Genomic DNA, 26,953 nt, shown 5'->3' on the forward strand with positions numbered 1-26,953 from the left:
CAGTGAAACCTTGAGCCTGACCTTTTTCCTAGAGCGTGACCGCAGAAAACCAGTATTCTTGGGGCACTCGTTTCTTTGTCCAATTACTGCACCCAACAAATCCAACATGCCTGTGATCTGCATGCAGGAGTTTTGATGACCCTTTTATTTGTTATTTGTTATTATTTCAAAAAAATTATACACAGCTTGAGTGTATAAATTGTATCAAAGCGGTTTACAATAGTAAAAGCAGTTTAAAACGTTCAAAAATAAAACAAAATCGGCAACAATCAGAAACCAGTTTAAAACATGCACCAATATCCTACATGTCTGGGTAGGCTTGCCAAAACAAAAATGTTTTTAGCGGGTGCCAAAAAGAATACCGTGAGGGCACCGGCCTGATGTCAGTTGGCAGGGAGTTCCAAAGTGTAGGTGCTGCTATATTAAAATACAGGTTTCTTACAAATGTGGAGCAGGTATTATTACATGGCACCTGTAACCTGTAACAGTGGCAGTTCTGGAAAGAAACTGAGCTGCTCATAAGTACTTGGAATCCCCTCTTCGTTGGCCTGTAGCCCCCTGGCCTTTTAACCCTTGTGGACCCACCTCTTTTGTTTTATCTATACTGTGCTGGTTTTGCTTGGAACGGGTTTTACTTGTCTTTATCATTGTGTGAGCATATTGCTGCAACCCACCCTTACGGTGAAGGGCGTGAAATAAAAACAGTGGAGTAGTAGCAAAAATATGTATGAGTACCGTTTATTAAAACCTGCTCTCCAGTGCCTCACAGCTGCCCTTTGTCCTCCTTCACATCTCCAGCATTATAGCACTTCTCTTCTGGCCGCTGCAGCCGCCGCCGTGTCTGCTTCAGATGACCCAGAACTTTTGCACTCCCGGTTTTTCCCCTATGCTTCGTCTCAGATGTTCCTGGATCAGTTGAACGCAGGAGGGAGTGCCACCCTTCCAGCCACTAACGGCAGCAACAGCGGCAGCAACAGCAGCCTCGTGTCCTCCAACAGCCTGCGAGAGACCCATGGCCACCCTGTGGCCAACAGAAGTAACACAGACCCAGCCTCTCTCTTTGGCGTCATGCCGGATATCATTTCCTTGGACTGAATCTTGTTGAGTTTTCACTGGACTAGCTAGAGGAGAGATCTGGGGTTTTGTTTTATCTTATTTTGTTTAGAAATGCAGACGAGCTTTTCCTTTTTGTAGGGGAAAAAATATTAAGATATGTACAGAGAACAAAACTATATTTTCAGTTGTACTTTTGTATATAAACAAAATATGGTTTGACTGGTAAAAAAAAATGACAAAAGCTCCCAACCTAGATTTTTGGATACGGAAGATTTTACACCACCCTTTCTGTCTCGAGTGTTCCTTTGTTTTAAGGCTTTGATTTTTAACTGCATCACTTTGTTTCTTCACAGTGATATTAATGGAAAAGTAATGGAGTGATTGAAGCTTTGAAAAGTTCTGGGAGGCTTCTAGTTCCAGGGAAGACAGATGGCACCCACAATAACTGGAGGGAATGGTTTTCCTCCTTAGGGCACAATCCTCTGGGAATATTTTCCTGCACAAGCACCATTGAAATGAATTAGTCTTGTGCCAGTGGATCAGGCCCTCTCTCTTTCTTTGTAATTTATGTCAATTCCACAGCATTCTCTGCCTGCTAAACTGGTTGTGTGGCTTCTTGGAATGTTCTTTCCCCTCTTCCTTCTGGTTCTGAACATCTGTTCGGAACCTTCCCTGTTCCTTCACCAGACACCATATTGTTCTGTTTGTGTGTTCATCAGTTCTCCTCATGGGGGAAAAAATACCCACACTCCTGCATGTTGAAGCATTACCATTGGAAGGTCTCTCCGCTTTTGCATGAGGCAAAATGGCTTCTTAAAATTCTGCCGCCATAACGGCATTGGTGATCCTTTCTTGTATGTTAAATGTTCTGTGTTAAAGACTTGCTTTCTTGAGGTCATTCGACATTGGCCTAACACTCAAACTTCCTTCCCCGGGACTTTTAAAATCTCTTTTGTGAATCTCCTACATCGTACTGTGCTATCAGGACTTAAATGAAATGATATAATTTGAAAAAGATGTATTTTGCAGCGGATAATGACAAATAGCATGCAGAGTCCTTTCTGCAAGCATATTTGAACTATAGGCTCCAATCCTACGCACTTGTGCTTCAGAACAAACCTGCATCAGATTGGGCTATATTAGTGGCCGAACCCCACACAACTCTTTTTTTAAGTTCAAAGTCCTTCCCCCTTTCCTTCAAATTTACCAAAATTTTGTTAAAATCTTGAGGGTGATCCATCCCCCTACCTGCTTATTGGCTTCAAAATAATTATTGATTGATTTTGGCTTCTTCTAACTGAGCATGTGAAACTATATTTAATTCCCCTTTAGTGTTTGTGGGTCCTTCCCCCCCCCACTACCTTGAAACCTGTATGATTAGTTAGGAAAGAGTCTTTTCCAGCTTGGGGATTATTTAAACTCTTCCTTTTTTACTAAATGACAGAACATGTAAATAGAGAGAAAGAGAAACTGTTCATAGTACATGGGAGAAAGAAGGGGAGGGCCAAGCAGCCATGTTGATGTATCCCAGAGCCCTCATTGGAGTGCAGATCTGCTCTCTGCTGTGAAAATACTTTATAGCTAGCTTTTAAAAATCTAGGTTTACAACAAATCAGGAATGGATAGGAAGGAGGGAGGTGGCAGGGTTGGTTGTAGTTTTTTCTTTTTTTGCTATACTTTATCAAAGACCATGTTAGCGATTTCTTTAAACCATAGCTGCAGAAGTTAGTATCTTGTCCCCCCAGCTTTGTTTTCAAAATTGTTTTTAAGATAAACTTTGCATTGATATCAAGCCACCACTTTTTAATAGGAAACAATCATTTCTTTTCAACTAATTGAGAGACAGTATAAATGTTCTAAGTGGGTTTTCAAATGTCCCCTTCACCATTTTAAAAGCTGACTTGAATTTTTAAAATGTTTGTTCATATGTATATGTGTGTGTATATATGTATTTATAGATCTCTCTGTGTGTGTGTCTCAGTGTGTCTGTTTCATGCATGTGAATTCCATTACTGTCTGGCTGAAATGTTTCCTTCGACTAGTTTATAATTTATTAAATGTCAGTAAAATCTAAATAAAAGGAACACAAAAGAGGAATCCTTTCTAAGTTCAATCTAGCTTGGAGGCATCAGAAACTGATTTCTTTTTTTAAAAGTATAATGAAACTGGCTCAACTTAATATAAAATGTGGTCCCATTTTGTTGCAATTGGAAGGATCATTCCAAACACTGAAACAATTGGAGATTTGCTAACTTTGGAAAGTCTGGTCACAGTGTAGTTGCAGGAGTCAAAATTGACAAGTGTTCTGATGAAACCCTGTAGCTGATGCTCTGCTTCTTAGCTTAAGGTGAATGCTTTTTATCAGGCACTTAAACGTGAGTCTGGGTACCACCTGCTAAATACATTGTAAGATATGGGTCTTGTAGCTTGCTTTGAATGCAGATGGGTCCAGCTTCAATCTCTGCCAACATGTAGAGCTGGGAAGGCCCCCTGCCTGGGACCCTGGAGAGCTGCTACCAGTCAGTGTTGACAATATTGAGCTATATGGACCAATAGTCTGACTCAGTATGAGGCATCTTCCTATATTGTTACCTGGAATATGTGGTACAGTCAAGTGCATGCAGATGATGGGCTGCAATTGAGTGTATTTATGACCCATTTATTGTCATGCAATGCAAGCATATATAAGTGTGCACTTGGCTACAGCATCTACGCAAGGCTCCCCACTACTCACCAAATGTATCTACTGCAACTCAAATGGTTTTTATCTGCATGTCTGTCGAGATTTTTCTACATCTGACAAAACAACTGTCGAGTCAGAATTTTAGGAGACTTTCCAACAATTCGTCAGGCTTCAAGGAACGCCGTACTCTGCTTTCAGTGCTGTTTGGTGTGTTTGAATGCTGGAAGTAATATTGTGCTTTACAGTAAACGGGAACTGCCTGAGAGTGCAATTATCTTCAGTGTGACTTGCCTGAATGGTGTTTGGGGTGGGGGAGGATTTTGCCCATCCTCTTTCTTAGCCTGTGGATGCTCGATAAAGATCTAGAACTGTGTAAGACTAGGAATCTTCTAGGACTGGTTCAGTTTTTTTAAGTCCAGTTAATTGTGAAATTAAAAGGTACCTGCTACATTGAGCCCACGGGTTTCCATGTTTCTCTCTCACTGATAAGGTAAATGACACTTCTCACCACTGTGGGCGTAAGGGGTGGGCATTGTGCTTGCAGTTTGGGAATGAGACCTTTAAAAGCATTACAAATGAGACAAGGCAAAGGTCAGTCAATTAATGTTTAATGTGGAGAGCGCTTGAAAATTTAAGGTAGCAAACCATTTTATATGTCTTTTCCTGCTCCTCCTGTCCTTCATACTAAGTAAAACAATGAATCTTCCCAATTCAAAGTGAATAGTGTTTCCTGGCCTCCCTTAACTTGGGTTTTGGGCCGGGGAGGGGATTTTTGATGTATTTAATTCTGGGAACCTCTTTTGAAAAGCTATTTCCTGGCCAGTGTGTGTGTGTGTTTAAGTTCTTTGTTTTGTTTTTTCGCCAACAATAATAGTTAATTGGGGAAAGGTTCCATTTTGGCATTACCTGCAGTGTAATACTAATTTTTAAGAACTGCAGAGATTTTGCTTTAGTAACATGGAGTTAAGGGGTGTTTTTTTAGTTAACACACAAATCCTGTTAAATTTGAATATGGAAAGCATACTTCTTGCATTTCATAACTTGTTGGCTCCCTTTTTTTTGTCCTTGTTTTTCCAAAAGAGAAGTAGAGGGATGTGTGCTGCTTGGATGTGTGTCTCACTTTGTACAAAAATTTTGGGGGAGTGAGTGAGTGAGTAAGTGAGTGAGAGTGTGTGTGTGTCTACACAAGTACACACAGATGCAAGATCCTTGTATAATAGCAGGGGTAGAGTGATTCTGAATCACTTCTGTGGGCATTACTCGATGCAGAGTTTGTTGTTGTTGTTTTTACCTAAAAGCAAAACCAAATTAAACCTTGCTAAGACTTAACTAGCAGTTTGTTGCAAAGTCTTGCAATATTTTCATAACTGCATTCCCAGATTTTCTTATCCCTATCAAACATATACCATACTCCCCTGGAAGAAGGCACTTTTAGAAACCTTCCACCGAACTTGTAGCTAGTCCTTGTTTTTTTTTAATGTGGTTAATCTTTTTCATTACATTAAACATTTCAGGGTGTTTTCTTTTTCACAATACATTATGTCTTGCTTTGTTTTTATTATTTTCCTTTCAATGAGAGCTTAGATTTTTATTGAGAGAGAACCTGCCAGAGGCCCCCGGCTTGTGCTGCTGTTTGTTGCTCTAATTAACAAAAGGGAAAACAATATGTAAATAAGCAGAAACTTTAAAAAAGTTATTAATTCCATAAACTCAGATCTGTGATTCATTGCCTTAACTTTCTCTTAGTTTTCCATACAGCATGCCAAACAAGTTTTAAAAGTGGCTTTTAAATAAAATGTATAGTAGACCAATGTCAGTTTGTATAAAAGTATCAAGTGAAAATATTTATTACATGCATTGGAAAAAAAATGGTTTACCCTACTGAATGTTACCTGTTTATGTAAAACATCTTTAGATGTAATAAAAAGCATTATTACGTTGTCTCTTCTGGAATAAATGTTGCTGAATTTGCACACTGTAAATTTACATCAGCAGGAAAGCTTTTAGGGAGGTTTGCATGTCTGTTGAGAAGTCCTATAGGTAACCAGCGCAAATGTGACACAACTGGACTCTACTGTCTCTCAATTTCTGCCAGTGGGTGCTGGAAGTACTCTTAAATCAGATCTGCTCAACTTGGGGGCTGTCTTTTGGCTTGGTAGATCATGCCCCCCAGAGACAAGAGTGGTAGCCACTGGTTGCGTGGGTGGTGGCTGCTCAGCACCTGCTGTGCTGTTTAGTTTTTAAAGCCCACCTTGTTTTGAAACAAGATTTGAATGGGCTTTCTCAATACAGGGAAAATAACCACACATCTCCTGACAAGGTCAGGAGACACAAGCCTGCTGAATAATCCTAGTACATAACCCGCAAGTTCTTCCTGTACGCTACCTTAAAATTCTTGGCCCACCAACACAGGACTGAAAAATAACCCAAATTCCTAGGCACCTTGTTTTTAAAACACTGAAATTGAAGTGAAATAGGTGGTCCATTTTATACAAGCCCAGTTCCACTGGTTTGTTTGAACCAACACTTTGGGCCTGGGAAAAATTGGATCTCTACTATATATTTTTGAGGGTTCCAAAAGACAAAGCATTTAAGGCAAGTAAGTGGGAGAGATCCCAGTTGTTCCATCAAGCACCTGAAGGAGCACTGCAAGCCACAAGGACGACGGTTGCCCTTCTGTTTCCTTCCTTAATGATTCAGTAGTCGGCAACAGGGAGAGTGATGGATTGGACCAGGTCTTCATACCTGACTATTCCATTGTGGCCCACTTTGGCTTCCTTCAGGAGGTTGTCCACTGTAAACAATTGAAGAGGTTGTCCACCATAAACAATTCAGACTGTGTATCTGAAGAAGTGTGCATGCACACGAAAGCTCATACCAAGAACTAACTTAGTTGGTCTTTAAGGTGCTACTGGAAGGAAAAAAATTTTTTGTTTTGACTATGGCAGACCAACACCTATCTGTAACTGTAAACAATTGCACAGTAATTGTGGCATGTCAGTTTAGTTGTACATTATATCTAGATTATTGTCTACCTTTTTTATTTTTCACCTGTGTGTGAAATAAGCGTGAAACTATGTTACAGTGGGTCCAAGGAGTTTTCCCATTTCAAGGAATAGGTGGGTTACATTGTGCAAAGGCAGAAGCCCAACAGCTTTCCTTCCCAATCCTGTTGGTCTCAGAAATTGACAACTTGTGTCTATTCCACTCACCCGCCTGTCTCTCTGGTGCTCCATATATTTACATTGGTGCTGTCAACCCAGTTTTCTCAAGAAAAGTGTGGGAGCCAGTGCCACTGCTAATTTAGATAACTTCCTTAAGAGAAGTACCATTTTGAAAATGGGAAAGCAAAGGGGTCTGAGAGAGCAATCTAAATATAGGATTAGTTTAGTAATTAACCAAACTGGGGACTGGATATATTTTAGAAAAGGCTATGTCAATAGAAAGGAAATGCTTTTAAATATAAGCAGTTGTTGTTGCTATTATGTATTGTATTTATATCCCACTTTTTCCCTCCAAGCAGCTCAAGGTGGTGTTCATGGTTCTCAATCCCAGGAACCCTGTGAGGTTGGTTAGGTTGAGAGGCAGTGACTGGCCCAGGGTCACCCCATGAGCTTCATAGCTGACTGGGGATTTGAACTCTGGTCTTCGAGGTCCTACTCTGACACTCTAACCACTATACCACACCGACTCTCAAGTCAGACTCTGTGAAGCAGCCTTCCACAACCTGATGTCCTCCAGATACTTTGGACTGCAACTCCTGTCAGGGGCTGATGTAAATTGTAGTCCAACAAAACATCTGGTTGATGGTAGATAACCTGGAAATTGTTGGAGAGTTTCTGCTTCACATAGTAAGCACACCCTTTACCTATTACTCCTGATCAATACAGTATTGTTAAAAAAACCCTGTTCGCTGGAGGCAAAATTAAGATTGAGGGGACACGTCAGAAATGCATGCCAGCCAAGAGAGAATCTCTCCACTAAGAACTTTTTACCTTCCTCCTTAGACAGTTTCTCTCCTAGATTCATCAACTTGGCCCTCAGCTCTGCCACTGAAATGAATCCAGTCTTCTTCCTGTCTGCCATCAACAGGGCCAAGAGGATTTCGTTCTTGGGATCTTCTTGCTGCATTTGCCTGTACATGATGGTCAGGAAAGTTGAAAAATCCATTTCTCCAGTCCTGTCTGGAAACCAGAAGATAGATTGGGTAGTCTGCTTGAATTGGTGGTTTCTTGTACCTAACAGGCCCCATGGAAGGGATTAAGCAGTCCATCATGGCTCATCAGCATCGGGACCTGAGGTTTTCAATTTGTTCGTAAACTACCTAGACTTGGGGATGGTCAGTGAACTGGGCAAGTTTGCTAATGACACCAAGTGGTTCACAGATGTAAGGAGAAAAAAGGAGCTCCCAAAGGACCTCTCCTAACTGAGCATTAAACTGGGCATTAAAATGTTGAGTGCAATTCAAAGTAAAGAAGTGTAAAGTGATGCACATTGGAAACTTCTTTCCAAATTTCACATATATGCTAATAGGGTTTGAACAGGCAGTGGTGGGGAAACCAAGCCTTGTGAGGAACTGTGGAGGGAGTTGGGCATGTTTAGCCTGGTAAAGGGGGGACTGAGAGGAGACATGATAGCCATCTACCAATATCTGAAGGGCTGTCACATAAAAGAGGGAGCAAGCTTATTTTCTGCTGCTTCAGAGGGTAGGTATTCGAATGACAAGAAAGGAGATTCTGACTAAACAGTAGGAAGAACTGTCTGAGTGGTTGGACAGTAGAATGGACTCCCTCAGAAGGTGGTGGACTCTACTGGAAGAGTTTGGATGCCTATCTGTCAGGGATTATTGAGCTGTGATTCCTGCATTGCAGGAGGTTGGACTAGACAACTCTTTAGCTCCCTTCCAACTTTAAAATTCTATGATTATTTGACTCCAAAACAACAGGAGAGAATCACCTTAGCTAACCTTGCTTTAAGCATTAAAACACACTAGCTCTCTAACCCTTGGAAAGAAGCACCTGACCAGGAATTCTGGGGTGGGATCTAAGTAATTTGTACAGCTTGCCTTTACTAGAGAGTGTTTATTAAAGTGCTGACTATGCCTACCCTTTACTTACCAACTTTCTGCAGCTGAAGGTGCCTGGCCACTTCTCCGGGGGTGGGGCTGCTGCCCAGACAGCGCATAACAGTGATGAGATCACTGGCATTGATCTTGCCTTTATGCTTCTTATCGTAGAGAGAAAAACATTCTTTGAACTCTAGTCAGGAAAAAGGAGGAGAGGAAAAAACCCAGTTTCACTGACACATCCTAAAGGAGGTGTGTGTAACCTTTGACCCTCCAGATGTTTCTGGACTGCAATCACCCCTGGCCATAATCTATGCTTACTGAGGCCCCAGAGGGGCACGCCAGTGCTAAAGAGAGATGATGGAAGCTAGCTACCTTCTAGAAATAGTGCAAGTCCCTCTCTATCATTTCTTTTTTATTTTATTTTTTCAGATTACTATAACCACCTCATGAGCAACACTTGGAAAACAACTGGACAAAACGGCAGGAAAACAATAATATAATGCTAACCCATTTCAAGGTAAAACAGCAACTCTTCCTTTGAAAAGCAGAGGAACCACTTTTCACATCAACAAGGACTTTGTGGCTGAGAACAGGCAGCGGTTCTTGGTAGCTGAAGTTATTTCTTTTATTATCTGTTTCTAAGGTAGCAGTAGTAATTATTTATATGTCGCCTATCTGACTGGGTTGCCCCAGCCACTCTGGGTAGCTTCCAACAAATTATAAAACCACAGTAAAACACCAGACATTAAAAAACTTCCCTATGCAGGGCTGTCTTCAGATGCATCAATAGACAAGCCGTCTATAAAGAACTGCAAAAAACATTAAACTAGTGTTTCCCAAACTTGGGTCTCCAGCTGTTTTTTGACTGCAACTCACATAATCCCTAGCTAGCAGGACCAGTGGTCAGGGATTATGGAAAGCAGTCCAAAAACAGCTGGATACTCAAGTTTGGAAAACCCTGCATTAAATGGTGGCATCAGTGCCATGATACCTAGTGAAGATGTGGGCACTCGCTTCCCCAATATTTTAAAGACTTAAGTAAAAATGACCTTCCTCAGTGCTTCGACGAGAAACTTGTTAGAAGGAATTCCTCAAAATCTGCTTTGGCGTTCTTCCAAGGCAGAGCAGGACACACACAAGAAGAAGGTAAGAACATTTAATTAGTTGCAAATAGTGGTTTCTTAAAAGGTACATACCATTGATTTGATCTTGGGACAGGAATTTTGCCTGCAACACACAAAAGGAACAAAAGGGAAAGTTTGATAAATTAAACTGTAATCTGCAAAGCAAGAAACATCACCCTCCCAGTCATCTCCAACACACATAGACAAGCTAGATTCTGTCCCCCTTCATTCACCATTGTTGGGTATTAATTGCCCTTTTCAGTGGGGTGTGCCACTCCTTTTGCCTGCCAGCTTGCTAGTCCCTTTGCCTTCCGCGTCTGACTTAGTATGGTCAAGGTCTAAAGTCCACCTGTGCCGACGAGTAGCAAGAAGCAGCAGGTGTAATAAATACTCTTTGCTGTCATGGATACAGGACATGCTGTGTGTTGGATTTCAGCAGCTACTAAACAGACAGTAAGTAGGCCATGGAAATGTCGATTTACTAGAAGCTGTTTTTCACCTCTCCATAGGTGTTTTTAAACAAACAAACAAAAGCAAACAAACAAGGGTGACAGTTGTTAGAAAATGCCACCATACTAAAAGCAGCAATTACCACCCTGGAATCCCCCAAATGATAGAGCGCCTCAAAGGCTTGGTAATCCCAAAAAGGTTTCAAGACACCTCATGCTGTGTTTAAATACCAACTAGTGCCCATTTGCTAATGCTTAATGCGATTGTTTCAGGAGGACACGCGGAGGTCACTCAACCACTAGGAGTTAGCATGGATGAATCTTCCAGCAGAAGAAAGCAGGACAAGAGATTCCCTCAGATGCTTAGGCCTCACTTTAAAAATTTGGTCCCCCAAATCGTGCTTTTTTCTGCTGGAATGTGCCGGAACGAAGTACCCTTTCTCTTGGCCACTCCTCTCATGACACCTAGTGAATTCTCTCCACACAGGCTTCAACCAAAGTTGGGTGTGTGTGTGGGTGTTGAATTGCCCCTCCTACCTTTCCCTAGCTTTATGTGCTCAGAGACGTAGGCACCCACCTGCTGGGGCCTTGCAGGGTGCTGTCATTCACCCCTTTTTTCAATTTTTTAAATTGATTTTCCAAATGTATAACAAATACAACACACAAAGAAAAAGACATTACATTACTAAAAAAGAAAAAGAAAAGAAAAAGACAAAAATATGAACCAATATTACTCTAGGACCCAATTTCATTATCATTGTTAACTGACTTCCTCAAATCCCCCCTATCTGAATTTCATTGAATCACCTTGTAACAGTTTTCCAATATCCTCTTTCTAATAAAATTAACTCCTTCAAATAACTATCTTCCTTTCTTTTCAACATGTCCTAAATCCATAATGTTTTACAATACATTCATACTCTAATCCTAAGCCATTTTGATACTTTCAAGTGACTTCTATTGTTTTATATTACAATGTTTGGCTAAATAGTCTTTAAATTTCTTCCAATCTTCTTGATATCTTCTTGATATTCCTCTTCTTTCTGATTGCGGATTCTCCCAGTCAGGTCGGCCAGCTCCAAAAAGTCTAACATCTTCATTTGCCATTCTTCTACTGTTGGTAGTTCTTGAGATTTCCAGTTTTTAGCTAGTAGCAATCTTGCCGCTGTAGTGGCATACAAAAACAATCTAACATCTTTTTTAGGCAGTTCCAATCCTATTATTCCAAGTAGAAAGGCCTCTGGTTTTTTAATAAACATATTTTTCAACATTTTTTTCAACTCATTATAAATCTTTTCCCAGAAGTCTTTCACCTTGGGACACGTCCTGTTATTCACCCTTTGCTGTTCGCTGTGATGACGCACAAGCTGCTGTTGGTGCAGTTACACTAGGGGCCTCTACATCACCGTTGGCGCCTCTGCCTTCCACCTTAACCGGCTTCTCTTCTCCCCTTCCGTAGGTGCCTCAGGAGCTGCTGCTTCCGCCCTTCTTGCACCCAAGCAAAGCCCCCTTCCTGCCCTGAATCTGCCACCTTAACACCTCCTACATTTACCTCAGCATTTCGCTGCCAATCACGTCCAGCCGCTGCCCTTGTGAGGAGGCCCCTCGCAGGGTGGCTAGCCCCAGCAGCAGCCTCCCTATGCCACCGCAGCCTCAGGTGAAGGCCGAAGTGTCTGTGGTGGTCCACTGAGCATGTGCAAAGTGCCGCCTCCTTTTCCCCACTCGGCTGTCCCTCCTCCAGCCATTTCCAGGCAGAGAGTACAGACACCTTTCCCCCCCCCCCCAAGAAAAAAAAGCACTGCCCAAAGCGTTGCTAGGATTAAATAGGTTTTTATCCAGAGGGGGCCTTAGCCATGAAGGCAGGAGAGACGGTTAATGGCGGCAGAGCGAGAGACAACTAGGACTGCCCCAGGTGGTCTCAAGTTGCTGTTTTTTAATTACAAACCAGTTGAGCTGAATAGTGACTGTGCAAGGATAACATCTCCTGGGAATTTTGCCCTGTATTAATTAGGGAGCGGAGGGCTACCATTTGGATCTTCCTTTCAAGCATCAACAATGCCTTGGGACAATTGCTCTTAGCACCTGAACAAATGCAGTACAGTAGTACCTCGGGTTAAGTACTTAATTCGTTCCAGAGGTCTGTTCTTAACCTGAAACTGTTCTTAACCTGAAGCACCACTTTAGCTAATGGAGCCTCCTGCTGCCGCCGCGCCGCCGGAGCATGATTTCTGTTCTCAACCTGAAGCAAAGTTCTTAACCTGAAGCACTATTTCTGGGTTAGCAGAGTCTGTAACCTGAAGCGTATGTAACCTGAAGCGTATGTGACCAGAGGTACCGCTGTATGTGGAAACAAGGAAGTTTGGCTAAATAAATAAATATGCCGCTCCTCCTCGGCTCGGCTCGGCTCGGCTCCTGACCTTCCTTCCCCTCCGAGGCGCGTTTCGTAAGCGGGGAGCGGGGCCTCGGCGGGGACGAAGCGCCTCTTTCCGCGCGGCCATGGCGGGTGAGTGCCTCCGCTCTGCCGCGCCTTCGCCTTCGCCCTTGCCCGACCGACCTCGGAGGGGAGGCGGCGGCGGCGGGGCCGGGAGACACCGAGGCGAAGGGCCGGCCGGGGAGACCCGGGTTCAGGGGGCGCAGCCCGCCTCTCCGCCTGGCCTCCCTCGCGGGACCAAAGGAGGCGACTCTGGACACCCCGCACACTTGGAGCTCCTGGCAGGAAGAAGGGGGAGAAATGCAAAGTATTCTGGGGGAGAGGAGTCAGAATGTACTGGCGTAGTTTTCAGGATTTTGGACAAACGTCTTCCTTCTGCTCTGCGTGCAAGTGGAGGACCATGCCGCTTCGTGAACAGGAGGATGTGCAGCAAAACCCAAGCAGAGAATGTGCAGAAGCCAAAACCCCAGGCTTCAGCCTCTTTCAAAGTTCCAGGACACAAGCCCAGTGACTGGGACAAGAAGTTGTTGCTATGGACGGGCCGTTTCAAGAAAGAAGAGGATATACCAGAAACAGTGTCGTTTGAGATGGTTGACGCAGTGAGGAACAAGATGCGTGTGAAGATCAGCTACGTAATGATTGCCTTGACAATCATGGGCTGCATACTGATGGTCATTCTGGGGAAGCGGGCTGTTGAGAGGCACGAATCCCTGACGAGCCAGAATCTGGAGAAAAAAGCTCGCTGGAGAGAGGAGGCCGCTCAGAGTGTCTCTGCCAAACCATAGTCAAGGGGAAGGACAATACTTCAGAAGGCATGAGATGTATTGTTATCTTTTAATTATAGAGGAGGAGGAGGGGCTTGAGGGAAGGCGTATTCATTAGTCAAGGGTTGCTTCCGAGCTTCCAGAAAATAAAATTATTTAAAAATAAATAAATAAATAAGCCGCATAACCTAAAGTACGATACCCTTGAAAGAGGTGGAAATATGACCACTCCTGAGAATGTCCCTGGACCCCTACCGCTTGGTTGCAAATACCCCTTTTGGGGGGAAAGGGGATTGAGAAGGTTGTGGCACCCAACACCACACAGAAGGAAGTACTCATGGATGAAACTGATCAGATCGACCCATTCCAATTAGGGTTCAGGCCTGGGACTTTATTGGATTGAATTAGGCTTGATTTCCTTAAGGATGACTTTTATTGAGAGGACAGGGGGAATGAGACCTTGCCATTCTTTGTTGTTTTCTCAGCAGCTTTTGGTTCCATTGGCCATGGTATCCTCCTGAATAGGTTCTGTGAGATGGGCACTGTTTTGCAGCGGTTCCACGTCTATCTCAGGGTTGATTTCCGGGTGATTATTTCTTGACCCTCTGACAACTATGCTGTTGGGTGCCACAGGGCACCATCCTGTACCCAGTGCTATTTAACACTTGTATAATGCTGCAGCTGAAAGACTTGCACTGGCTGTCAGATAGCTATCAGGCCAGGTTCAGGAAATGGAGATTTGGGACTTAACTATATAGCTGCAGATACGGTTTAAGTGTGTTTTAAGTGCATTATACAAATGTGACACTAGTTGGCAATGGTGAGCTTATGGCAAATTCAATATATTTCTCAAAATGCTTTTAAAAAGGCATTTCACAGTGTTTCTTATATGTGTCTAGATTCCACCTTGGTCTGTATTAAAAAACTTTTTTAAAAATAAAAAAACATCTCAGCCCACAAATACTTTAGCAAACTTTTATTTCTCTGCCAACAAACTCTTTTACATCCACTTAGTTTGGATCACACTCAGGATAAATGTACACAAGGCAAAGTCATGGAAGGCGAACAGTCAATGAAGGTTCAGTCCAGGAATTTGAGGTTACAAAGGAAAGTTCTACTCAACAAGTCCTTAAAAAGTTTTGAAGAAATAACCGTGCACCTCCCTTAGAATTAAAAATTTTCTACCTGAGTATCAAAGGGGAGGAAAAGCATAGAGAGGACAACAGACAGTGGAACAAAGAGGGCATGCGGCAAGGAGGAAACATCCATTTCGACAAGTGGCAGAAATTTAGCCTTCCTGATCAGAGCGTGATCAGAGCGGTGCAGTATGCCTCCGTGGCCGTTCTTGAGGTTCTGAACATGGCTCTGTGTGTGTGTGCGCGCACACCTGCCTCTTCTACAGCCTTCCCCAACCTGGTGCCCTCCAGCTGCTTCAGATGGTGAGCCCAGCAGGGCTCTACGGAGTGGTTTAAGAAGTGGGGTCCCCAGTGGGATCAACAGTATTCTTCCTCTTGCAAAATGATCAGAGGGCATTTCAAAATCCATTAAGATAAAGAGAACAAAAAAGCAACTCCCGCTGAGATTTTCAGCAGTAGCTGCTCTCAAAACCAAAAACAGACATCGGTGGGCCTCTCCCAACCCTGGGGTTTAATAAAAAGGCAGCGAGAACTAAGCTAGACTGTTCGGAAGAAGCAGATTCACTTCTCTTTTGCATAGTTTATTCTGCAGGACACAGGAAGGAAAATGGGGAACAAGTGGGTATGCATAGCGCTGAACCTGCCCTGACCATGGGAGGCCTGCTGGAGATGATCCTCTCTGGTTTCTGAGATCCTCACAGACTCTGCTGATGTGTTTACAAGGTTACTTTATCAGCCATAGGAACCAGAAGGATGAAGAAACCTAGAGCTCAAGCAGACAAATATTTCAGGTTCAATGGTGGGTCCCAATGGGTGTAAATAATTCTCTGTACAACCCACACATGCCCTTATTACGGACTAAGGCTGTGATCCTAAACAGACATAGGCTGCAACCCTAACCCAATTTACATGGGCATGAAGCCTCACTGAATTCAACAGCATTTATTTCTGAGTAGGCCTGGCTTTATTTGCCAGTAGGCCCCAATGAACTCAGTGGAGCTTGTTTCCATGTAAACCTGCATAGGATCACAATGCAGGACTTTATCTGAGCTACATTAGGATTAGCCATTGAAAATTTTTTGGGTGGTGGTGGGGAGAAAGGAACTTCTCCTGCTCTGTACTGTGGGCCTGATCCACTGCACACATCATGCCCTCTTCAATGGTGCTTGCAGCAGAGCAGACTGGGGCCAAGGGCTGCATTTTCAAGTTCTCTCTCTCCACCCCCCCCAACCAAAGAATCAAAGTTAAATGCTCTCCCCCTTTGCAGAGTGCAGGTTACTCATGTGCAAGGTGTAAAAAGCCCACGGTTCCGGAATGTAGATGACGCCGGGGTATTTCTTCCTGAGGATCTTGTCGTTCCAGAGCCAGCCGACCCACAGGGCGATCAACACCAGTGTGATGATGAAAGAGTAGAAAAGGAAGCGTCCGTTGCTGTCCATGAGCAAGCCTTTCCGCTTCTGGTGCATCACCAGAGCCATCAGAGCAAAGAAGGTGAAGATGAAGAGGATGAAGATCTGCCCTTCCGTGACAAGGTACCTGCAAGCAGGGGGGAAAGGGACGCGGGTCAGAGAGCTTCTTCATACAGCAGGGAAGAGAAAGCAGGCGGATGGGGAAGGCGACGACATTCAGCACTAGAAGAAGATGCCTCTCAGGTAAGAGGTCTCCCAGGTTGGCTTCCCAGCACACAGTTTATTTCTGACGTTTGTGCCCTGCCTTGCTGTAGGAAATCTTGAATCAAGGCAGGTTGCAAACAATTGTTGTGATAACTACTGAAATGATCTAGACCAGTGTTTCCCAAACTTTTTCGGGCCACCGTCCCCTTGGTTCCATAAACTCATCCCTAGTGGGCCACCTACCCTATAAAAAGAATGATTCAGAATAGCGGTTTGCATGACCCTTCTAAGGAAGATAAGAACACAATGAAATTCAAAATGGTAATTAATTAACAATTATTTTTTAAAAACCAAATAAAGCTATCTAGCTTAATTAATTCAACAAGACTGATGAACTTGATTCAGGGATACCAGCTTTTCAAGGTCTGATAGTCATTTACACCTCCAGTGCCCCCTGTCTTTTAGTGCCCCCCCCGCAAAGGGCTGTACCATGGTCTTTGGGAACCACTGATCTAGAACAACTTTACACCACAGTTAAAAGCAGCACCAGCAAAACCTTGAAGAAAAACAATATTCCAGAAAAACAATTAAAAACAGATGTGTGTTACTTAAGAGGAACAAATTCTACTCTTCCAAGTTACAACTAGGGATCTTGGTTAAGATTCAGGATGTTCGCAGTAGCCTTTGAACACTGGCTGCCCCCCCCCCCGATGATGCACCCATGGCCTCATGTAGCTGTGTGGCATCTAAATGACTTCCCCCTCCTCTCCCTCTCCAAAGCCACACCTGGCTCACTTACCAGTAATAGAGGCTGCTGGGCCCAATGAGGAGTAAAGCAGCCACAGGTATCCTCTGCTGCTCTTCTTTAATGGGGATGAAGCAGCCGGAAAAATAGATGCACAGGATAAGGAAGAAAGGGATGTACCTGCGAGAGGGAACACAATTGCAGTGGAGCCATCAGCAGACACTGTCAACAGGCCCCTCCCCAGATTTAATGCAGAAAAGAGGGGTTCTTTGCTTCAGCTGTAACAGCATGAAGACTGGCTGAAGTCTCTGAACAAGAGCATTGTGGTAGTAAAGGTCTGTGCTCTGTCCCCTTTCCCAGAGATCTGACCAGGTCCTCTGCAGATGGTTTCAAGCTGCTCCTTACAGCCCTGAGAGCCAGAAAGTTCATTCATTCATTCATTCATTCATTCATTCATTCATTCAGCAAGTAGGCAGGCAGGCAGGCAGGCAATCCTTGCCCTTATAAGAAGAGTCTGGCTGGTTCAGGCCAGTGGCTCATCTAGTCCAGCATTCTCTTCTTACAGTGGCCACCCAGATGCCAGTGGGAAACCTACATGCAAGACCTAAGAAAAAGAGTCCTCTCCCCTCCTGTGGTTTCCAGCAAGTGGCATTCAGAAGCATTGCTGCCTCCAAATGTGGAGGCAGAGCACAGCCATTGTGGCCAGTAGCCAATGATAGCCCTCTCCTCTGTGAATTTGACCTCCAGATGTCTTGGACTACAACTCCCATCATCCCCAGTTGGTGGGGGAGGCTGTTCTAACTAACCGCTGACTTTAACCCTAGCTCTTAATCAAGTAAAAGCAGGGGCTGGCTTAGATGCTCGGTTTGTTATCTAATCGCAGCTGGCAACCACCCATGGCCACACGAACGAATGAAAGCACAATTGATTTGGGAGATAACACAGAGCTTCTGGGGAGGTCAGCGAGAGACGTCTGGGTAGAACTGGATGCGAGAAATGGCTTAAGGAGAAAAGCGCAAGGGGGCCTCTCATGCAAGCTGACGTCTTCCAGGTTTTATGCAGAAGTTAAGAGGCAGCAAGAACATTTCACTGCTCCTTCCGCAGCCCAGGGTAGTGGCTAGCATCACAGGTCAATAACCAGAACCAAAGACGTCAAGTCTCTCTGAGCCAAATTCTGCCGCATATTAGCCAGGGATAAATGTCACCAATTTTACCAGGGAACACACGCAACAGAAGAAAAGGTTATCCATTCAAGCTGCCTATCGCTGTTAAATCCAGAATGCTCATTTCATTTTGGGTCCTTACTGCTGCTCTCCCCTCCACTTCCCAGTGGAGGATCATTTATGTATGTGCCTTCTAAAGTCACGCCTTCCTCCTGTCAGGACTGTTTGAGAGCGAAATGCGGACACAACCAGAAACGGACTTCTTATGCTACTGTTAATAGGGGGCGAAAAAATCCTCCCCGCCCCCCCCCCCAAAAATGTGGGAGAGAGAGATCTGTAAAATGTACCTCCACAAGGGATCAAGCCAAAAGAGATGTGCAGAGTTTAATTAAAAACCTTTTGTGGAGGAGAGGGAACCAAGCCAAGATTTTAATTGTCATAAATGATTTTTGGGAACCAATTGAAAAAGAGGCACAAGGTTCAAGATGTTGCTATTAGTATATAAAGCCCTTAACAACCTGGGACCAGTTCACCTGCAAGATTGCCTTACCCCTTAAATGCTCACTCAGCTGTTTTGATTGGTGGAACTGGCCCCGTTACAAGTGCCACATCATATCAGTTCCACATTTGTAAGCACTTGATCTTTTAGTATGGCAGCACCTGCACTTGGAACTCCCCGCCTCTTGACATCAGACAGATGCCTTTGCTGTGCTCCCTTTGACGCCTGCTAAAAACATTTTTGTTTAGACAAGCCTACCAAGAGATGTAAATGTTGGTGATGGATTTGATCTGTTTTTAGTTTATTACTGATTTTATCCCTTGAATCTTTTAAAGAGTTGTTTTTACTGATGATATTATTGTTTTATTTTCTTTGTAAGCTTTTTTTTTTACAATTAAATGGTGTATAGATTTTATGAAATAAAATAGGAATTATTATTGAGTGGCATTTTCTCCTCCAAGAAAAGGGGGGCGGGAGCGAGGAACGCCAACACAATACCCCAACCTGATGCACGGGAAATGCCCTGCAGTTTACTTACCACATTGAATGGCCCAGATATTCATCATAATAATACAGCAGTTCAAATGAATCAATCTGGAAAGGAAGGAAATGAGAGTCAAGCCAATGCAAGTTTCCCAACCAGCAGCAGAAACAAAACAGGCAGGAAGTACCAAAACCTCTCGTTACCAGTGTCTCCGGCTTGAGGTTTTTGATGATGGGGTTCTCCCGGACGGACAAGTGGAGCTGGTAGCCGCTGAAGATCAGCCGGTGGTTGACAGAGTCCCCCACCAGGTGGATGCTGGCTCCCATGACGAAGGTGATGATGCAGATGTACACCATGGACCGTGGGAGAGTCTTGGGGGACCTTTCGATGAGCTGCAATGGAAAACTCCTCTCAAGAACATGGAGAGACAATCAAACCCTGCCCTACACACACACACACACACACACACACACACACACACACCCCTCTCTTCCTCAGGCAAGAGCTGGAAACATCCTGTAGACAGGACGCACAGTTCTTGGGTTCCAATGATTTTCTTAATTTCATTTGTTTTTAATTTCATTTGTTTCCTAAAGGAAATGACTATTTTAAAAATTAAAAATTGAAAAGCAGAACTGCAGCCTCCACTGACCTGCAACTAATCCAGCCACCCTTTCCACTCAAAGCAATTGATTGTTATGCATTAGGCTGAAGGATCAAAAGCACCACTCAGCAGAAGCGGCGAATTCCATTGCCTCCACTGCACTATTTGAGAGTGTTCCTGTGCCCCACAACCAGTGGCTGATTCCACCCCCACCCCAATCTGCAAAGCTCTTGAAATGCAATTTCATATCAAATTGTAAAGGCAACACTGGCCATTAAGTCATATAAGGCAGAATGAAATGATGAGTCTGGTCCCAAATTAACTTATGTTAGAGTTGAAGCCAGGGAAAAAGAGTAATTCCAGTTCCTATGGTTCAGAAACCTAAACATTCACACTGACCTAACTATTGCAGAAAACATCCTCACTAGTTCCAAAGACCCGAATGTGTTTACACACACACACACACACACACACCCCTATATAAACTTACCTTGTAATGGGCATCTATTCAGCTCACAAGCAATTGTCACCCACCTGCTTGCGTTTCAACAAGGCCTTTCGTATGTAGTTATTCTGACACCATTTTTATCTGAATGTTTATCTCTGAGAATAGACACTCAAAAGCAGGTTGCTCCGACAGCTTATTTTGCTGAATCATTTGGGCTGCATCGCATAGCTGCTGTAGGGATTACAGCAAGATCACATATGTGATCACTAAAAAAAAAAAAGCTAGAAAAATGCTAAGTATTATTAATTGCTTAGCCCCAGTTTTCTGCCAGAGAAAAGCTGCTTTACTTATAGCAAGCATTTGCAGTTATGCCATCTAATATTTCATGACCAGTTTTCCCAAACCAGGTGCCTTCCAGATGCTCTGAACTCCCCAAACCCAGAAGATCCGGCCACCATGGCCAATGGTTAGGGATTATGGTAGTCAGAGCCCAACAACATCAAAAGCTTGGGGAAGGTTGTCATTGGTGAATGCTACCATGGCTGAGTTTACTTTGCTGGGCTCTGAGATGCCAACTCCAAGCTTGACATTTGCCATTAGTAACATGCTTCTTGGAGAGCTATTGTCATTTGTTAAACTGATGATGTGAAATGCAAGCAGCACTACCCGATGACACCCATCACAATCATGAAGCTCTACCATGTTAACAGTGACATTTGGCTGTATCAGTGTGTGTTCCGAGAAGCACTGTGCCAAAATCTGTCCTCCGATTTCGTTGAAGTTTTCTTCCTTAGCCACAAGAGTCTTCCATAGTTCTACCTCATTAACACGGCACTTTAGAATTTCAAAAGGTGTGGGGATTTGAGCTTACTATGCAATTGAGAGGTGGCATTTGTGTTTATCTCTCCAGTAAATGTTTCTGCAGCCTGCCTGCAGCCTCCCGATCTGAAAAAGCTACACAGGAGGAGTTACTTTATGATGTTTTCCCCTGAACTTTTAACCAGAGAGCGGTCACCTAAGAAAGCTGTGAAGCAGACCACTGGCAAGATGATTTGCACAATGAAAGAACAGACTCTCATGAACAATCTCAAGAGTAAGGTGAGCACAACAGAAACCCTGAATGCCACCCATGAGCATTTCATTGAAATTTTCTCTCCTCTGGTGCAATTTCTTTTCTCATTAACTGGTGGCACGAATAAGTGAACATGATAAAAATTTTGGCACAGCACTACTTCTGAGCACCATCGTTTCGGAGAATTCACTTTCCACTCTGATCGTTATTCCTGCTATTCAGCCTTCCAAAACACACAAACAGATCTCAGCTCAAAAATTTACCTTCAGAAGAATAAAGGGCGTTATGACATTGTAAGCCATGTGAAAATAATCTCCAGCACTTGGCTTGTTCAGGGGAAACCATTCCAACGGAAGCACAATCTGAAAGAATGGAAAACGGAAGAAGGGATGAGTTTCATCACTGGCAGCCCACAATGAGCAGTGGACTTCTTTTTTAGTTTTATATTGTTATATGGACTTTTTGTCAAGGCTGGCCACAAAAGCCATTTCCTTCCTGCTTTTGTGCAGCAAAACCCAAGCGCAACAGAGATTGCAGTAAATGAAAAAGAGACCACCACATTCATTCATTCATTCATTCATTGCATTTACATCCTGCTTCCCTCCCACCCAGGAGATCAAGGTGGTATACTTGGTTCTCTTCCCATTTTATCCCCGCAACAACCCTATGAGGTAGGTTAGGTTGAAAGGCAGTGACTGGCCCAAGGTCACCCAATGAGCTTCATGGCCAAGTGGGAATTTGAACCCTGGTCTCCCAGGTCCAAGCCTGTGACTCTAACCATGATCAAGAAAACACCAGTTCCTAACCCCATGTTGCCCCAAAAATGAAGGGCAGTGGTAGTGGGGGAGGATTTCCAGGCACAAGGAAGGATGAACACCCCCACCCCTTACAATTGCCCCCTACATTCCTGCCAGCTAACAGAGCTTTTTCGGAAGTTTGTGCCCATATAGTGAAGGCTGGGGGGGGGGAGTGCTTTGTGCTTGGGTTACTGTGAGAACAAGATGCTGGACTAGATGGGCCATTGGCCTGATCCAACAGGCCTCTTCTTATATTCATATTGGGAACAGGTAGAGACACTGCACGGAAGGCACCTTGAGAGGCTTCTCTCTCCCAAGGAATATCAGATCTACTGCTTAACAGGAGCACACACAGCTTACCTTCATGTATAGTCTACTTGTAAATAAAGCATGTATTTCAAAATCTCTAGCGTTCTCTCTTCCAAAGAAAAGGCTGCCTGGGTAATGCTGTCCCAGGAATTTATGGATGTAAGAAGAGCCCTGCAGCTGGATCAAGCACGTGGCCCATCTCATCCAGCTGTTCTCACAGATGCCTCAAAGGGAAGCCCCAAAGCTGGTCCCTGGCTGCAACAGCACTCTCCCAACTTGTGATTCCCAGATGTTGGCATTCAGAGGCATGCTGCCTTTGAAACTGAGCACAGCCATCATGGCTACTAGCCATGGGTAACCTCACCCTCCCTGAATTTGCCTAATTTCCTTTTAAAGCCAGCTAAGTTGGGGTCCATCACTGCATCACATGGAATTCCAGAGTTTAACTAAGGCACTGTGTACTTTCTGTTGTCTGTTCTAAATCTTCTAACATGTGAGGAACTGAGGAACTGACAATTCCTGGTTCTGAGGAATTCCAAATGCTGCCACCAAAATTTGTCGTTGCTCCCTGCCCCCTGGTCACATAGAGTGACCAACCTCTTTCTGCCCGGAACCCACATTTTTAACAGCCACCAGATGGCAATGAAAATGCAGCGGCACTCACCATGGCAATGGGGCGCCCAAAATCCAGCACCCAGTTCTGCAGAGTGAAATAAAACCACAAGTCGAAATGAAACCGGGGGTTCCTGCAGGCGTCTTCCTCTTGAGCCACTCCATGCCTGCCAAGGAGAACAATTATTCAATAGTAAAGAAAGAGCTTTAAAAAGTGTTTGGAAGCTTCAGCTGGCCCAGAATGCTGATTCAGACCAGTGACAGGAAACAGGTTACTCCCCTGCAAAAACAACTTTCTGGGCACAATTCAAAGTGCTTGTTAGAACCTATAAATCCCTATGACTTGGGTCCAGGCTACCTGAAATCTCGTACCTTCCTACATGAATCTGCCTGGGTGCTAAGATAAGCACCTTCTCTCAGTCCCATCACCATCAGAGGCAAGGTTGGTGGTCACATGAGAGGGTGCCTTTTCTGTGGATGCCCCCATATTGCAGAATTCCCTCCCAAGAGAGGTCAGACTGGCTCCTTCTTTGTTATCCTTCTGCCAGCCTTTGTCATCCTTCCACCTTCCTGTTCAGACTCACCTTGGAAACTGAGGAGCAGGCGACGCTGATCACTGGGCAAATTGTACTTGAATTGCTGGTTCTAAAACGTGTTTTGGTATATTTTAATGATTTTTTTAGGTAGCTTTTTTAAAAATAATTTTGTATTTTACAATGTTTTTAAATGTTGGAAGCTGCCTTGGATCCCAGTTTGGATGAAAGGTGGGTTATAAATACATTAAATAGTAATAATGTTACGTGCAACTTACAAACACAAGTGCAAACAAAAGGAAGTTTTCACACCCACACAGGGTTAACCTGTGGTACTCAATGCAACAGAGCAACCTTCCCCAAGCTGGCACCCCCACCATCCCACTGGCCTTGATGTGGCCTGATGGAAGCTAGATTAAGAAACTTCTGGAGGGAGGCATGTTGGTGAAAGTTGCAGTAGGGCTATGTCAAAATACCGGGGTGGTGGGTGGGGAGAAGATTATACCTTGGCCAACAAAGAGTGGAATTGGTCACCTGCTGGACCACCTTTGGTTAACTCAAGTTCTCCCCATTTCTGCCAGTTAACCCCAATGTCCAGGTTTACTGGGTAAAACCAGCTCTTCTCTGACAAAGAATTCAGAGCATTTAGTGGGTGGTGCTGTGGGTTAAACCACAGAGCCTAGGACTTGCCAATCAGAAGGTTGGCAGTTTGGATCCCCGCAACGGGGTGAGCTCCTGTTGTTCGGTCCCTGCTCCTCCCAACCTAGCAGTTCGAAAGCACGTCAAAGTGCAAGTAGATAAATAGGTACTGCTCCAGCAGGAAGGTAAAAGGCGTTTCCGTGCGCTGCTCTGGTTTGCCAGAAGTGGCTTAGTCATGCTGGCCACATGACCCAGAAGCTGTACGCCGGCTCCCTCAGCCAATAAAGTGAGATGAGCGCCGCAATCCCAGAGTCGTCCGCAACTGGACCTAATGGTCAGGGGTCCCTTTACCTTTAGTCAACAAAGGCCTTTGGCTACACAGAAGGGCCTTGCAACAGGGGCCCCATCCAGCATCTTGTTCAGCGGCCAAAAAGATGCCTGTGGGAAGCTCGCAAGCAGGACCTGAGCACAAGAGCACTTTCTCCTCCTGCAGTTTGCAGCAACTGGTATTCAGAAGCATCACTACCTCTGATGGTGGAGGCAGAACACGGGCATCAGGGTTAGCAGCCACTGAGAGACATCCTCCATCTTTAAAGTGCTACAAAACTCATGTCTCTTGGGATGGCTGTCCCTCCCCATCAGAGGTCTCTTGTCTCTTACTCAAGAAGCTCATCATATAAGAGCCCTGCTGGATCAGGCCAGTGGCCCATTTAGTCCAGCATCCTATTCTCACAGTGCCTGTCCACAAGCAGGACCCCAGCATAAAAGCCCTCTTCGCTCCCGTGGTTCCCAACAATAGTTTTATTCAGAAGCACTGCTGCCTCCTACTGTGGAAAGTCAGCTTTAATGCATGTTTTATGGGGAGACAAAAGAGAGGGGCTTTCTGGGCTTAGATGCAACCTTTCCCAAACTGCTGCCCTCCAGATGTTTTGGACTACAATAAAGCTGTGCTGGCTGGGCCTGATGGAAGCCCAAAAATGTTGGCGGGGGCCACTTAAAACTAGGTTGGGGAAGGCTGCTTTGAAGTAGCCCCTTTGCCCATAAAAGCCTTCTTGTCATTTATTTAGACACTGATGCGATCAGATAAGATTGTAATTAAGCAGTACACAAATTGTCTAGAATGAAGAATTAAATTAAAATATAACAAGTGAGAGAGTGACACTTAACAGATTCATTAACTAAGTATTTGGGATGGTTCTGGAATTCTAGAGCTGGATCTAGTTTAAATTTGAACTCCATAGAGAAGGTCCCAGATACTACCCTCAGAGGACTGAAGTCTTCTACAGAACTTCAGCTGGTTTTAAAAAACGTGATATGATGCAGTTTCTTCCATCAGACTGAAATAAAGAATTTTTCAGGGTGCTGGTGTTGGTGGAAGGCTTTCAAAAATGCATACCAATTTATTAGTCAATTCAAGGAATTTATGTACCAGCTTTCATTCCGAATAGGAATTACCAAGGCGGTTCACAAACAAATTAAACAACCACAAATTTTCATAATAAAACAAAGTTAAAATATACACAGCACCAAGACAAAAATGTTTCTGTTTGGAAACTCTGCTACAGCATGGCAAGTGGGTCGCAGAAATTTATTCTAGGAAAAGCATGAGATTCTGTCTCAGAACACGGATTAAATCCATCCAGTATTAAAGAAAAAAAATCAGCGAGGAAAGTCGTTGATCCTCGGGGCTTATAAGAGGCCTTTCATTAATTCCTGCTACTGTCATGCCTTGCACGATATATTCCGCCGCGAGGGGACGAGACCTGCCTGCTCAGGGAAATCCTTTTTTTCAAAGTACAGCTACTGTAAGGATTTCACCACAGATAAGAACCAGCCTTGCAAAATGTGGGGTGGGCGGGGGAAATCGGCCCGCACCTAAAACGATTCCATGCAAAGAAGTCGGCGTTGCGAAACACCGTCTAAACCACAAGCAATGATAGGATAATGTGCAAATGTGGGGAGGGTCCCTGATCAGAAGGCCCTGATTCTGGCCGCACTTTGGAGCAAGTGGCCTCTTGCCTGCGAGGCTCCACTCGCTCTGTCCTGCCTGTCCCTGCGCGTACGGCTTCCCCAGGCGCCTTCCTCAATCTCTGCCCGGCGCAACAGAGAAGCGCTGCAGCGCCTTCGGGGCAGAGACCTACGTCTCCCCACGCTTGCAGAGCCATAGGGCTGCGCTGCAGCCCAAGCAGCCTCCTGAGCGGCTGGACCAACGGGCAGCACCCAGGGGCGGAGGGGCTTGGAGGGTGCTGGATTGGGAGCATCTCCCCTTTCCCGAGGGGCGACTCACCTGCCCGACGACGAGACCCCCCCGGCCGCCTGCCGCCTCCGCACGCCCGACATGGGGAGGGCGCTGGGGCTGCCTGGCCTAGCGCGTCTCCTGCGGGCGCCCCCGAGCTCGGGAGCCTTCCTCTCCGCCGCGGCTCTCCATGCTCGCTCGGGAAGGAGGAGGGCGGGGAGGGGGCGAGGCGGGGCCAAGCGGCCGGGGCAGGGCCGGGCCCGCCTCTTCCGAGGCTCAGCAGAGCCCGGCCGCCGCCATCACCAGCAGCAGTGGCTGCGCGCCTTTACGCACGGGAGAGGCGCGGGAACGCCAGGAGGCGGAAAGGAACTCTGCACATGCTCTAGGTCTGCTCGTTGCCCGCCAGGAGTGGCCGGACTCCAACTCCCATCATCCCTCAGCATTAGCTGTGCGAGGAGACTGTTGGGAGTTGGAGTCCTTGACAACCG

General features: G+C 44.8%; 4 protein-coding genes across 7 annotated transcripts in view; 2 read left to right on the top strand and 2 right to left on the bottom strand.

The window, feature by feature from the left end:
- The window catches only part of PIAS1 (protein inhibitor of activated STAT 1), a 52,367-nt gene extending 49,214 nt beyond the window's left edge, over nucleotides 1-3,153 (top strand). For 2 of the 3 annotated variants that reach the window (XM_053365645.1, XM_053365646.1), the window contains exon 14: nucleotides 799-3,153. In XM_053365645.1, coding sequence (XP_053221620.1) covers nucleotides 799-1,095 — 297 coding nt within the window. In that variant the 3' untranslated portion in view covers nucleotides 1,096-3,153. The remainder of the gene's footprint in view (nucleotides 1-798) is intronic. The other variant, XR_008327578.1, reaches the window with a different exon arrangement.
- Nucleotides 3,154-4,681: 1,528 nt separating this feature from the next.
- Nucleotides 4,682-11,763, bottom strand: CALML4 (calmodulin like 4). 2 transcript variants are annotated; one of them, XM_053365651.1, is made up of 5 exons: nucleotides 11,694-11,763; nucleotides 10,004-10,034; nucleotides 8,857-8,997; nucleotides 7,735-7,923; nucleotides 4,682-6,533 (listed from the first exon to the last, which is right to left on the bottom strand). In XM_053365651.1, exons 3-5 carry the CDS (start codon nucleotides 8,921-8,923, stop codon nucleotides 6,436-6,438), a joined length of 354 nt encoding a protein of 117 aa, XP_053221626.1. In that variant the 5' UTR covers nucleotides 8,924-8,997; nucleotides 10,004-10,034; nucleotides 11,694-11,763; the 3' UTR covers nucleotides 4,682-6,435. The 2 variants fall into 2 exon arrangements, with proteins under 2 accessions (XP_053221626.1, XP_053221625.1); XM_053365650.1 differs by lacking the exon at nucleotides 11,694-11,763 and adding an exon at nucleotides 10,165-10,277.
- Nucleotides 11,764-12,876: 1,113 nt separating this feature from the next.
- Nucleotides 12,877-13,606, top strand: LOC128401939 (protein FAM162A-like). The gene has a single exon (XM_053365590.1). It carries the CDS (start codon nucleotides 12,877-12,879, stop codon nucleotides 13,594-13,596), a length of 720 nt encoding a protein of 239 aa, XP_053221565.1. The 3' UTR covers nucleotides 13,597-13,606.
- A 930-nt stretch (nucleotides 13,607-14,536) lies between these two features.
- Nucleotides 14,537-26,686, bottom strand: CLN6 (CLN6 transmembrane ER protein). The gene is made up of 7 exons (XM_053365649.1): nucleotides 26,517-26,686; nucleotides 23,110-23,224; nucleotides 21,603-21,701; nucleotides 19,419-19,607; nucleotides 19,270-19,325; nucleotides 17,124-17,249; nucleotides 14,537-16,247 (listed from the first exon to the last, which is right to left on the bottom strand). The coding sequence occupies exons 1-7, from the start codon at nucleotides 26,567-26,569 to the stop codon at nucleotides 15,956-15,958; spliced, it is 930 nt and encodes a 309-aa protein (XP_053221624.1). The 5' UTR covers nucleotides 26,570-26,686; the 3' UTR covers nucleotides 14,537-15,955.
- Nucleotides 26,687-26,953: the final 267 nt, after the last annotated feature.

The sequence above is a fragment of the Podarcis raffonei genome, chromosome 14, assembly GCF_027172205.1.
Source record: "Podarcis raffonei isolate rPodRaf1 chromosome 14, rPodRaf1.pri, whole genome shotgun sequence".
NCBI lineage: Eukaryota > Metazoa > Chordata > Lepidosauria > Squamata > Lacertidae > Podarcis > Podarcis raffonei.